Below are 12,757 nucleotides of genomic sequence, written 5' to 3'. Positions count from 1 at the left end.
GTCACCTGTGTAGGGCACCAGGCAGCAGGCGGGGACACTGCCGGAATCAACAAGGCTGCTCGGGCCAGGCCAGCCCCAAGAGCGGCCGCAGCAGGCCCAGGACCTGGCCGGGGGAGGGAAGGCCAAAGCAGAAACGTTGATTTCATGTAAGTGGATTCAAAAAATAAAACGTTATTGGCCCTAAGGGGATGAGAACAGTCTCATTCGGAGGTGACCAGACACAGGGCATTAGTCTTTAGGAGTCGGTCAGTCAGCCGAGAAGTGTGGCTCATTAGAGACGCAGGGCAGGGCCTGGAGAAGTCAGCGGGAATACGCGGGGGGACACGAGTCACACGGGGGCCTGTCAGACTCCCCTGCTGTCCCCAGCCCCGGGCTTCGTCCTCACCCCCCTCACCCTCCTCACCTCCCACACCTCAGATATGGCTCCACTGACCCGAGCCACCCAAGAGCCACGGGGAGGTGTAGGCTGGGCCACCACCGTGCCTGGCCTCCCTCAGCAGAGCCAGCGTGGGCCCTGGCACTGTCACCGAGAAGGAACCCATGCTGGTCTTTCCTTTGCCTTTTAAAATATTTTTATTTTATCATAGAGAAGGCCTCCCTATGCGGCCCAGGCTGGCCTTGAACTCCTGAGTTCAACCAATCCTCCCGCCTCAGCCTCCCGAAGTGCTGGGATCACAGGTGTGGCTCCGCGCCAGCTCCGCGCCTTTCCTGAGGCATAGAAAATGTGCTTGACCCTAAGCCTCCGTCTCCAGTAGCCTCCAACCTTCCTGAATGTTCAGAAAATAAAGGATGCTCCGGAGCTCCCGGGGCCTGATCGGTCGCGGCTGCTCCTGCGCGTTTCGCCAGCACGATGCTGTTTCTCCACTGCTGCCTTCAGACCTGCTTCTGGGACGTGCGGGCGCGTCTGCTGGCAAAGCTGCCAAGACAGGACTGCTCTGGGCTCTCTCCGTGCCTGCCCATTCCTCGCCTCCAGGAGCCCCCCACAGAGCTGTCTGTGCAGCTGGCAGAGCCGGCTGGGCCCTGGACACAACGCTGCGGGGCACCAGCCCTGCTGGGGTCAGGCAGGTGCCGTTCCGGCCAGGCGGGAACGGGATCAGGCCCCTCATCTTGCTCCTGATCCTCTGGGGGTGCTGTGCTGAGCAGAAGTGGCCCCCTGAGGACTGAGACTCGGGCCTGGGGGCCTGGACAAGGTCCACGGCTCCCGTGGCTGCTGTCCTCAGGGCTCTCCTCATCCCCACTGTGTTCTCAGGAGCTGTTCTGAAGCTCTCCTGGGGAGGACAGGCCAGGAGCCACCCTGCCATGGCTGTCCTGGGCCCTCAGACAGACAGAAGCCTCGTGGAGCCGTGGAAGCAGCTTCACAGGGAAGCAGGAGGAGGCGCAACCGCAGAGGCCAGCTCTCACGGGGACTGGCTGCCTCCCGAGGCTTCTAAACACCGTGGCGTCCACCTCTGGCTTGGGGTTTGGACTTCTTTTAGCAAAACGGTGTAGAATCCATGGCCCCCTATTCTTCTGGAAGAGAATGGAGGAAACCGTGGTCCCGTGTCTGCTGGGCGGGATTCCCGCAGGCCCCCCCTGCTACCAGCAGGCCCAGCTGTGAGGGTGACTGAGGTGGGGCTGGGGCCAGGGGCAGGGTGGGGTGGGGGTGGGCCAGCTTCCCTAGGACCCCCTTCCCGGCCATCGGCCGCCTTTCCCATCTGGAGCAGGAGAGAAAGGAGTGTGGGAGGGCCTGGTCCAGACCCACCAGAATCAGGCCAGCAGAGAACGTGCGTCCCCGCAGTCACGGCTGAGGAGGACGTTCAGGGGCACTGCCCTCAGGTGGCCTTAGGGGCTCTTCTTGCCAGAGCAGCATCACCTGAGGGCTGGGCGTGGCTGGGCACGAGGGGCCGGTGGGCCTGGGAGGGATCTGCAGGGCAGGTTGAGACGTGGTTCTGAAGCCGGGCACCTGCTCCCCAGAAGCTCCAGTGAGCACGCTCGACAAGGCGGTGTGGCGAGCTGGCCCCGAGCGTCCCCCACAGGGCCACACTCTCACTGGGGGAGCAGGAAGGCCCAGCGACCAGCAGCATGCTGCGGGGCTGGGAAAGGCCTGGGGGACAGGGTGTGGGGTGCAGGAGCCCTAAGGCCGACGCTGGTGAGGACGCCAGGGGTGGGGACTGCACAGACAGCAGTTCCTCTAGACAGGGATCCCGCGTGGGCCGGGCTGTGCAAAGGACACGCTGGTCCCTGCTGGCCTCTCGGGGCAAGCGTGATGACCCTGGCCTGCTCCGGCCTCCGTCCCTGGGGGCCTTGTCCCTGCGCTGCACAGATAGGGCCCAGCCGCCCCAGTGGGAAGGGAAAGGGGGAGCGCTGTGCCAACTTGCGGGCTGTATGAGCCACAACGGCCACCTGCAGAGCCTGGGGCAGGGCTGAAGCTGGCCACGGAGGTCCTGGGGGGCCACCTCCACCTTCCAGCAGCAAATGCCAAGTCCCCAAATGCAGAATTCTGCCAGAGGGAGCATCACCATCTCTCTGTTGGTACCAAATGAGAGGAACGAAGACAGTGTCAGCCGCCGGGAGGGATCTACGTGTCCTCACACTCTGTACTCATGGGTGGCCACATGCACCCGCACCCTTGCACAGGCACAGGCGGTCCTCAGGCTGCCACACTCAGGGTCTGTGTCTGCCCCTGGCACCTCCAACCCATTCCTTCCACCGGGCCAGGGCCAGGCCTGCACACCCACCACCTGCCACCTGCTGGGGCAGCAGCCACGCACTCCCCTGCTGCTCCCTGTTGGCGGCCGAGCGTGGGCCAGCCTTGTTGGGGGACACAGGACAATTCGGGGCACTTGCCTCGCCTCCGTCCTCCTTGGAGAGCCTCGGGCTCACCCTACGTGGCTCTGAACAACAAGGGCCAGGCTCTGCACCGGGAGACCCTTTGCCCTGCCAGCTGGACCCTCAGGCCGCTCAGAGGGCCAACCCCAGCACCTGCCCCTCGCCAGTGGACACAGGCTGCCAGCAGCATTGCGGCTGACCAGAGATGGAGATGAAGGCACCCTAGCTGGCAACATAGGGGCTCTGTGTCCGAGGGCCTCCTCGAGGAACAGAAACTGTGCCGAGGGCCTAGGGCCAGGCTGCAGTGAGCAGCTCTGACCCCAGGTGCCCAGGTGCCCACGCCAGCCAAGCTCACACCAGCAGCGTCGCTGCTCACAGGCCCCACCAGGGGAGAGCAGGAGCACACACAGAGGCGCGTGTAGGAGGCCACACACATACACGCACACACGGATGTTTCCTCTTATCTCTATGACACACACCCCGAGCTCACACGCCCCAAGCCCATGGGTTCTATCTTGTCTCCCCTTTTCCATGTCTGCCAGAGATGCAGCCTCCATCTGTGATGAGACCTCAAAGCCACACAGGGAACCTTCCCTGAAAGGCCTGGCCTGGAAGCTTCAAAGATGCCAGGGCCCCGGCAGCCTGGGAAAGGCCCAGGAATGTTCTGAAGTGCTGGGAGGCTGGGGCGGGAGGATCAGCACCCCAAGCCAGTTGCTGGCCCCACGGTCTCGGTGCGGGGGATGGGGCCACACAGGTGCCTTCCCCGCCGTGGCTGCCCGTGCCATGCTCCCGATGGCCTCAGGGTTAGATTCTGACTGCGGGGCAGGGGGTGGACTGCGCGGCTGCTGCGGCCTCGAGGCTCCTGCTCGGCCCCCGCCGCCTCCGTCACTCCCTTGCTGCCCTGTGTGCAGAGTGCACTGGTATTTTCCATTTTGGGGTAAATGTTTAATCAAACATTTACAGAAAAGTCACAGGTAGAGTACAAAGAATGTTTTCCCTGCCTGGGCCGTCTGAAAGTCCGTTTTTTTTGTTTGTTTGTTTTTTTTTTTTTTTTTTTTGAGACGGAGTCTCGCTCTGCCGCCCAGGCTGGAGTGCAGTGACTGGATCTCAGCTCACTGCAAGCTCCGCCTCCCGGGTTCACGCCATTCTCCTGCCTCAGCCTCCCGAGTAGCTGGGACTACAGGCGCCCGCCACCTCGCCCGGCTAGTTTTTTGTATTTTTAGTAGAGACGGGGTTTCACCGTGTTAGCCAGGATGGTCTCGATCTCCTGACCTCGTGATCCGCCCGTCTCGGCCTCCCAAAGTGCTGGGATTACAGGCTTGAGCCACCGCGCCCGGCCTTTTTTTTTTTTTTTGAGACGGAGTCTCGCTCTGTGGCCCAGGTTGGAGTGCAGTGGCGCGATCTCGGCTCACTGCAAGCTCCGCCTCCCGGGTTCACGCTATTCTCCTGCCTCAGCCTCCCAAGTACCTGGGACTACAGGCACCTGCCACCACGCCCGGCTAAGTTTTGTGTTTTCAGTAGAGATGGGGTCTCACCATGTTAGCCAGGATGGTCTCAATCTCCTGACCTCATGATCTGCCCGCCTCGGTCTCCCAAAGTGCTGGGATTACATATGTGAGCCACCGCGCCTGGCCTCGTTGCTGAATTTGTTTCTCACTCCACGTCCTTGAGTGCATTTTACAAACCAGGAAGTTTTTCACCTCACATAACCCAGCACAGTCGTCCTGGGGCAGGGCACGCCTCAGGGTCAGACCCCAGCCCGGGCTTTCCCATGGCCCAGTGATGTCCCTCACAGGAAGGAGATCAGCCTGGGACCACACATTGGAGAGAGCTGTCATTGTGTCTTCAGTCTCCGTCGGTCCGGAACATTCCTGGGCCTTTCCCTGACTGCCATGGTCCTGGCGTCTTTGAAGCTTCCAGGCCAGGCCTTTCAGGGAAGGTTCCCCCGTGTGGCCTTGTCTGAGGTCTCATCACAGAGAGACCTGGGTTACGCATCGTTGGCAGGAAAGGAATGGATGCGACGCTGTGGTCTGCTCAGCCCACGCTACCGGGTGGGGCAGGATTTTCACTGATCCAGTACCAGTGGAGTCTACCGTGATGGCTCCGTGAGGGTGGTGGGGCGTCTGCATGGGGAGCTGACTCCTCCTCCCTCTGCCCTCCATGGGGGAAATTCCTCCATCCTGCCCCAGCCCGGATCTGCTGCTTCTCCAGGGAACCCCGGTTTTTTTCAGATGCGATCCTGGGTGCTGCATCTGCTCCTGCCTGCTGGGGAGCCGCTGCCCACGGGCCCTGGCAGAGCCAGTGAGTGCACACGCATGCACACCTCCCCCCACACACGCACCTGCGCAGGCATACACACGCACCCGCGCAGGCATACACACGCACCCGCACGCACACACGCACCTGTGTAGGCATACACATGCACCTGCATGCACACATGCACCTGTGCAGGCATGCACACGTGCACATGTGCACCTGCACAGACGCACACACATACACACACGCACCTGTGCAGACACGCATGCTCACCTGTGCAGGCATACACACAGATGCACACGCATGTGCACACACACACATGTGCAGGCGCACACACACGCACACACACACACACATGCACACGTGTACCTGTGCAGACACGCACACATGCACCTGCGCAGGCATACATGCACATGCACCTGCGCAAGCACGCACACACACGTAGGCACGCACACACATGTACATGCGCACCTGCGCAGACACGCACGTGCACGCACACACACTTGCGCAGGCACGCACACGCACGCACACATGCACCTGCATAGGCACGCACACACATATGCACACGCACACCTGTGCAGGCACATACACATACGTGCACACACACACAGCCGTGTGTACACAGACATGCACACAAACGCACAGGTTCACTTTCCTCTCTATGATGCAAACCCCCAGTTCACACCCCTGAATGCAAGCCCACGGGTTCCTTCTTTTTTTTTTTTTTTTTTTTTTTGAGACGGAGTCTCGCTCTGTCGCCCAGGCTGGAGTGCAGTGGCGCAATCTCGGCTCACTGCAAGCTCCGCCTCCCGGGTTCATGCCATTCTCCTGCCTCAGCCTCCCGAGTAGCTGGGACTACAGGCGCCCGCCCCTGCGCCCGGCTAATTTTTTCCATTTTTAGTAGAGACGGGGTTTCACCATGGTCTCGATCTCCTGACCTTGTGATCCGCCCACCTCGGCCTCCCAAAGTGCTGGGATTACAGGCGTGAGCCACCACGCCCGGCCATGGGTTCCTTCTTGTCCCCCCTTCTTTGTGTCTGTAGGCCCTGCTGCACCCCTCAGCGCAGGGATACCCCATGGACGCTGCCTCCATCACCCCCTCAGGCCCCGTGCTTGGGGGCTTCCCTGCTCCATTGGGCCCAACACCCAGACACAGCTCTGAGACCCCAATGGCTACCTCACTTGGCAGGACTTGATGGCTTTAGGACTGAATTGTTCCAGGCGGGAAGGGGAGGGAAGAACAGGAAGGAACCTGGGAGAAGAGAAAAGGACCTGTGGAGGAGGAGGGAACCTGAAAGCTTAAGCTTTTACCCAAAAGAGCAGCCACCTCCAAAGAGGCTGCTTAACCCCAAGGGAGGGGTGCTCCACCCGCCTGCCAGCCAAAGAGCCCCTCGGCTCCCACACGCCTGCCTGAAGGCAGAGAATTAACTTGCCCCTCCAACATCCCTGCTTAGTTTTAGACAGACGCACACCCCGAAGTCTGAGTTCATTTCCATTTTCATCCACTGTTCTGGCATTGGAAGCAACATGATATCTTTTTATACTGTATTTTTCTGGGACAGTCCCTCTATATGATGTGATTCCTAGAAAAAGAATTTATAGCACAAACATTCCTTTAAAAATATGGCTCTTTCATGCTACTCTGCCATAATTAACCATAGACAATTAATATTTAAAGCTGTTATCACCCCATGAGGCAATGAAATTTCCTGAAATTCTCTGCTGCACATTCAGACACTTTTACTGGCAAGATTGAATTAGTGGCAGAGGGCACCTTGATTTTTAAAATCATCTTACAATAATGATTGATTCTTCATAGATCCCATCTGATGAATACTCAAAACCATTTGTCCAACACATGAAAAAGAGAAACCACTCAGATCTGTTGAAAATATTCACTGGGAGGGTTTTGTGCATTAAACCAAAAAAAAAAAAAAAAAAGAAGAAGAAAAGAAAAGCAACCTGACGTCCTCTCACGCCTGCAGCCTCTCTACGTTCCCAAATCCAATTCCCAGGGGATCGTTTGAGGCACTGGGGCCCAGCCGGCCTGACCGTGTCCACCCGCCATGGGCAGCACCTGCACTCCAACTCAATGGCCCAAATTACGGGGCCCAGGCAGACACCCCACTGACAACAAGGGACACAAAAGGGTTCTGCGCTGCAAGCTGTGGGTGGGAATTACAAAAGGTTAAGAGACTAAATATAAAAATCCTTTGAATATAAAATCAATGTGCTTTGTTACTAAAATCTGGGTGCTGTAATTTAACCAAAATAGGGTTTAGAGTATCTGGCAATAGTCCACGCCTTGGAAATCGTCTTTTCTTCTCAACGAAATGCAAATCCTTATTTGAAAGTTAAAAACAACTAAACAACTGAAACATTTCATATCAACAAAATAATAAAATACTGTGATGTGCAATTATGTATCACTGACATTAGGCCTCCAGAAAGAGAAAGGATTTGCCCTCTTTGTCAACTTATTGCTATGAGTGAAAGGCAGGTTTCTGGAGGGTTTGTTCCCGGCTGCTGTCGGGTCTTCGAGGAAAGATGCCTGGGACCCCGAGTCCACGTCAGTTTGTTGGGGGCGAGTGTGAGCTCCCGGGAAGCCTGTCCCTGGGGTGGGCACAGTTGGGCTGAATTTCCAGCCTCCTCCACAGACAGTGGAGCAAGGCCTGTGCTCCCCACAACATGGGCATGAGGGGCAGGGCTGGAGGTGCTCCTGGGAGACCCCAGTGGCCTTGACCCAGCAGGAGGTGCCTTCCAGGGCCTTCTGTTTCCTTCAGCCCAGAGACCTCAGGGGTGGCACGGGGGTGACATAGGTGTGCTGGGCATCTGTGGCAGGTGTTTATCGGCCCCTGGCTGTCGCCCTGAGCTTCAGAACATGCTGAGACACTGGCAATTGCTTTAAAACGTGAGGCGGCTTGGCTTGGCTTGATTTCAGGTCTGACTCATGTCCGTGCTCTCTCAAAGCCCTCCTTCTCTCCCTCCTTTCCCCAGGGCAGCCCGACCTCTGTGCCCCAAAGCCCAGAGGCTGTGAAGTCTGGAGGTGGCTGAGAACATTCCAGTTTGTGTTTGTGGCAGGTGGAGCAGCGCGGGGAGGCAGCACATCCCACTGTTCGGGCCGGCCCAGCTCCCCATGCACGACCCCCCGGGGCAGAGGCCACAGTGAGGCCTGTCGGGTGTCCTGCTAGGCAAAGTCCAGCTGGGACTGGCGGGGGTGCTGCTTGAGCACAGCTGCCCAGGATGGCCGGGTCAGCGCCCGTCTCCCACGCTCCCCACACACTCACCCCTAGCACTGGGCTTTCACTGCAAAAGCGGCAGGCGTAGAGTCTGTGGAGATGGAGGGTGAGACTAAAGGCTGTTTCAGGGTCATGGCAGGGCACCCCACCCAATTCCTTACCAGAGAAGCGAGTGAGGGTCCCTGGGCTCCTCCTGCAGGGGTGACTGGAGACTCAGGTCCCTGCCTGCCAGCCCTCTCCAGGACTTTCAAGTCGGTTGGTGCACCTGTGGGGACCCAGCAGGGGTCGTTCGTGACGAGCCATTTGGCAAAGAGCCATTCTCCCCTCCTCCTCTGGTAACAGAGTCTTTGCTGCGCTGCTTGTCTCTGTGTGGCCTCGTCTGGCTGTGTGGCCTGGTGTGGCCGGGCCGTGTAACCAAGTTCTGAGCAATGGCAGTGAGGGTGGCGCCTCCAGGAAGTTTCTTTAGAAGGGGAGGGCCCTAACCCCGCTTTTCTTCACGTTCTGGTCGCTTCGCATTCGTTGGTTTCATCTTTCTGAACTCTCACAATCACAGGGGTCAAATTCACACGCTTATCAAAAGCCTTAAAGGTGCCAGTGAAGACTCCGCCATCTTGTAGGATACGTCTCATTCTGCGGTCCACGTGCAGCAGCATCTTGCTCCTCTGGCCCACGGTCATGATTGCCGTTCCACCACATCTGATGTCCACAGTTAAAACGTGGTGCTTCTGAACCTGGTATGAGGCCACCCACAGGCCTACCAATTGGGCTTCCCCCTGCTTGAGGGATGCCGGAAGGCATGCCCCCTCCAGGAATGAGGCCCCCTCCACCAGGAATTAGAGGTCCACCTCCCCGATGAATGCGTCCATCAACACCCTAGCATACTGTTGATCCATCTCAGTCACTTTTTCCCCTGCAATGTGTCTTATGAAATTGTGTAGAGTGTTTGTGAGCTTTTTGTCCCCTTGTTCTGCAATAATAATAGCTAATAATAAATGCATAGAGCAATTAAAAAAAAAAGAAGGGGAGGGCCCTTCTCCTTGCCACTTATGCTTCCCCCTTTCTGCTAGCTGGAATAGGGGCATAATGGCTAGAGCCTGTGCAGCCATCCAGGACCATGAGGTGGTGCAGAAAGATGACAGTGGCAGAACAGGTAACAGGAACTGGGGTCCCCAGTGGCTGGGGAGGGAGGTCACCTCTCCCTCTTGAGCTCTGATGTGAGTGAGAAGTCATCTTGGCTGGACTGAAGTCACCCTAGTGTTGTTTGCTAAAAGCAGCCATGTCTCATCCTAAGCACATGGCCTGCCGGGAGGAAGCCAAAGTGGCAGGGCCATGGGGAAGCCTGTGCCACGCAGCAGGGGGTCAGCGGCGGGGAGCAACCCAAGGGGCCTGGCGAGAGCCATCCTGCTCTCTGGCTGTGGCCGGGCTTTGTTGCAGGTAGGTGTTCCTAGTGTGCGTAGTCTGTGACTGCGGGGAGAGGGCTGCCCAGACCTGGAGCTTCCGCCACGGATGCACGTGTCTCAGCCACTGGCTCAGGGGAGTCCTCGGAAGGGACTTTGGCAGGCAGGTACCCTGGAGATTTTCTGGCCCGAGTTTCCTTCAGGCCTCATGTTGGATTATCTTCTGGCCTGAAGCTCTCTGGCCTGGCGTCTCTGCCCCGCACATGAGTGGCCGTCCGCGTGGGAGATCCTGCTTGGTGGCTGGAAGGCGTGCCATGGTTGGTGTGGGGTGGGCACGTTTCCACAGGTGCCATCTCTGCAGCCACGGGACAGGGGTCTCACTGGGCATCCTGCATCCCGTGGTCCCCGGCCCTCTCCCAGGTAAGCACAGAGACGGAAACTTGAGGCTGGGACCAGCACAGCTGCACGCGGCCCCAGGACGCACTGCAGGCCAGGCCAGAGGCTTCAACGTGGCCCACCCGTTGGCAAGGGTCTGGCCAGAGGGAAGGACGCCCGTCTGGGAGCCAAGCAAGCAGCGCTGTGACCGGGCCAGGGACGAGTGTGAGCAAGGGACTTTGGTTTGTTTTTTTTGAGAATGTGAAGTTCACGCTTACAAGGAAATGATTCCTGGTGTATTTTCCCTGGACACGCGGGACAGCCTCAGAACGGCACCTTTTGTTTTCTTTCAGGACGATGGCTAAAGCCAGCCCCTGGTCCCCGCTGGCTGGTTGTGAGGTCTTCCTTGATTCTGGGGCCTCCCTGTGGCTGGGCCTGGGCCTGTCTGGAATTGGCTTCCCCTTCCAGGCCTGAGCAGGGGTTGCTGACTGAGGGAGGGGGCTCCGGGAGCTGCCCCAGACCTCGGGGTGATGCTGGTAGGCCCAGGTAGACAGAGCTGGGTTCCTGACACAGTGGGGCTGATACCTCTAGCCTCCCGGCCAGGACTACTCTTGTCTAAGCCATCATTATTTTAGTTTTCTCCTACTTGGGGATGAATGCTGTCCCGGCTGGAACTGAAACTTCGAAATGACTCCGTTTCCTCTGTAGGGCTCCTGGCCAGCGTCCCCAATCCCCTAGGGCCTGAGGGCTGTGGTGGGGGCCTGGTTGGGCTCCAGGTACTGAGTGGGGCCCTCTGCCCAGCACCCTGCTGTCCTGGGGCAGGGAGAACCCACCATGTCCTAGGGTGCTGTGAAGGCCACATGTTGGGGGCAGACTTTCAACGGGAGATGGGAATTGGGAAGAAAAGTTTGTGTCAACTGCTGCATGGAATGAAGGGGTCTGGAAGCAGCAAGCCCGATCAATCAGTCCTAAATGGCATTATGGATTACATAAAGAAGGGAAGATAAAGACTAAAGAGGCTGGGATGGTGGCTCATGCCTGTGATCCCAGCACTTTGAGGGGCCAAGGCGAGCAGGTCACGTGAGGCCAGGAGTTCGAGACCATCCTGGCCAACATGGCAAAACCCCATCTCTACTAAAAATACAAAAATTAGTCGGGTGTGGTGCTTTATAGATGAGGAAACTGAGGCACAGAGAGGTTTAGTTTCACATCAGTGTGAAAGCAGCAGCCCAGCCTCCCAGGGTTGGTCTTGGATGCACCCATGAGTCCTGCTGGGTCCTTGGCCCAGTCGCTGAGACAGGAGACAGACAAAGCAAGGACCCTGCCGACCGTCGGACACATGCCCGACCCGCCCCTTCCCGCGAGGGAGTTCTCCAGTTTTAAGAAAAGGAAAGTGAAAGCAGCCTGTGATCCCAGCACTTCGGGAGGCTGAGGCGGGAGGATCGCTTGGACTCAGGAGTTTGAGACCAGCCTGGGCAACATGGCGAGGCCCTGTCTCTACAAAAAAATACAAAATATTAGCCAGGCATGGTGGCTCGTGCCTGTGGTCCCAGCTACTCTGGAGGCTGAGCCGGGAGGATCGCCTGAGCCTGGGAGGTGGAGGCTGCAGTGAGCTGAGATCACGCCATTGCACTCCAGCCTGGGTGACGGAAAGGAAGTAGGAGCCTACTGGAGAGCCCCTCCCTGACTCTGGCCTCCCCCTCCTCTTCTCAGCATGGACTTGACTGCACCAGACCCCAGGCCAGGCTCCTCCCCTCCAGGGTGCCCCTGCACAGGTCGGAGTGGAGGCCAGCATGTGTACTCAGTCATCCGTCCTTGGGGTGGACACTGCTGTTACCCTCCCTTTATAGATGAGGAAACTGAGGCACAGAGACGTTTAGTTTCACATCAGTGTGAAAGCAGCAGCCCAGCCTCCCAGGGTTGGTCTTGGATGCACCCATGAGCCCTAGGCAGAGCTTGGCACCAAACTCCAAATGTCTGGGGTTCAAGCCCCAGCAGGTCTTACAAAAACAAAAGCATGTACCTCTAGGTTTCCCAAGGGACATTTCTTTTGTGCTGGATAATTTATGGCTGGACACTCACATCATCGTCAAGCCAGAAATAGCCTGGGCCGGGCTGAGAGTTGGGGGGGCCCCCAGACCCAGGCAGTGGGGCTGGTGCAGGGGCCCGCGCGGGGTAGGGTGCGATGCAGGCACAAGGCTGGTTTTAATTGAGACCTTGGCTCCGAAAATCTCTCCAAGTAGAAGGCGTGGCGCCCAGTAAGTATTTTTACGCAGAAATATGAGAGCTATTCCACCTATGCGGCATAAAACTGCTTCTATAAACTGAGGTAAAGGCAGACGAGGGGGCGCGGGCTGGACCCCCCGTGGCCCTGCTGGCCCGAGGCTTGGCCGCCTTGGCCTCCCGTGGAGGCGCCGGGCCCTGCTGTCCCACCTGGGATGCCCGCATGCTCTTTTATATGAAGAATGACGCCGGGCTTGCTGCTCTGCTCACAGCCGTTGTTTGACGGAGCCTCATCTGATCCTAGAAGAATGAGCTCCCTACAAGCAGACCCCCGAGGCTCTGAGGCTCTGGCCACCAGCTGGGTGAGGTTTCCGGGGGCAGGGGCACAGGCATGGAAGGTGGCCCCGGTGGCGGAGGCTCTTCCCAGGACGGCGAGGGCCATTTCGCTGCTGCTTCCTC

The 12,757-nt window shown here is 58.3% G+C and overlaps 1 protein-coding gene across 10 annotated transcripts in view; it reads right to left on the bottom strand.

Moving 5' to 3' along the window:
• LOC105496701 (MORN repeat containing 1) overlaps window positions 1–12,757 on the bottom strand; it is a 70,621-nt gene that overhangs the window by 20,331 nt on the left and 37,533 nt on the right. Inside the window, exons 10-11 of one of the 10 annotated variants that reach the window (XM_071067729.1) lie at window positions 8,465–8,568; window positions 535–1,509 (exon numbers count right to left, since the gene is read on the bottom strand). The exons of 8 other annotated variants lie outside the window; for them this stretch is intronic. In XM_071067729.1, the coding sequence (XP_070923830.1) occupies window positions 1,246–1,509; window positions 8,465–8,568 (368 nt within the window). In that variant the 3' untranslated portion in view covers window positions 535–1,245. Of the gene's footprint in view, window positions 1–534; window positions 1,510–5,829; window positions 10,056–12,757 lie in introns of those variants that run through there. One more of the 10 variants, XM_071067782.1, reaches the window with a different exon arrangement.

Source organism: Macaca nemestrina, chromosome 1, assembly GCF_043159975.1.
Source record: "Macaca nemestrina isolate mMacNem1 chromosome 1, mMacNem.hap1, whole genome shotgun sequence".
Lineage (NCBI taxonomy): Eukaryota > Metazoa > Chordata > Mammalia > Primates > Cercopithecidae > Macaca > Macaca nemestrina.
Note: the sequence above shows the minus strand (reverse complement) of the source record. Positions and strands in the feature narration are given on the sequence as shown.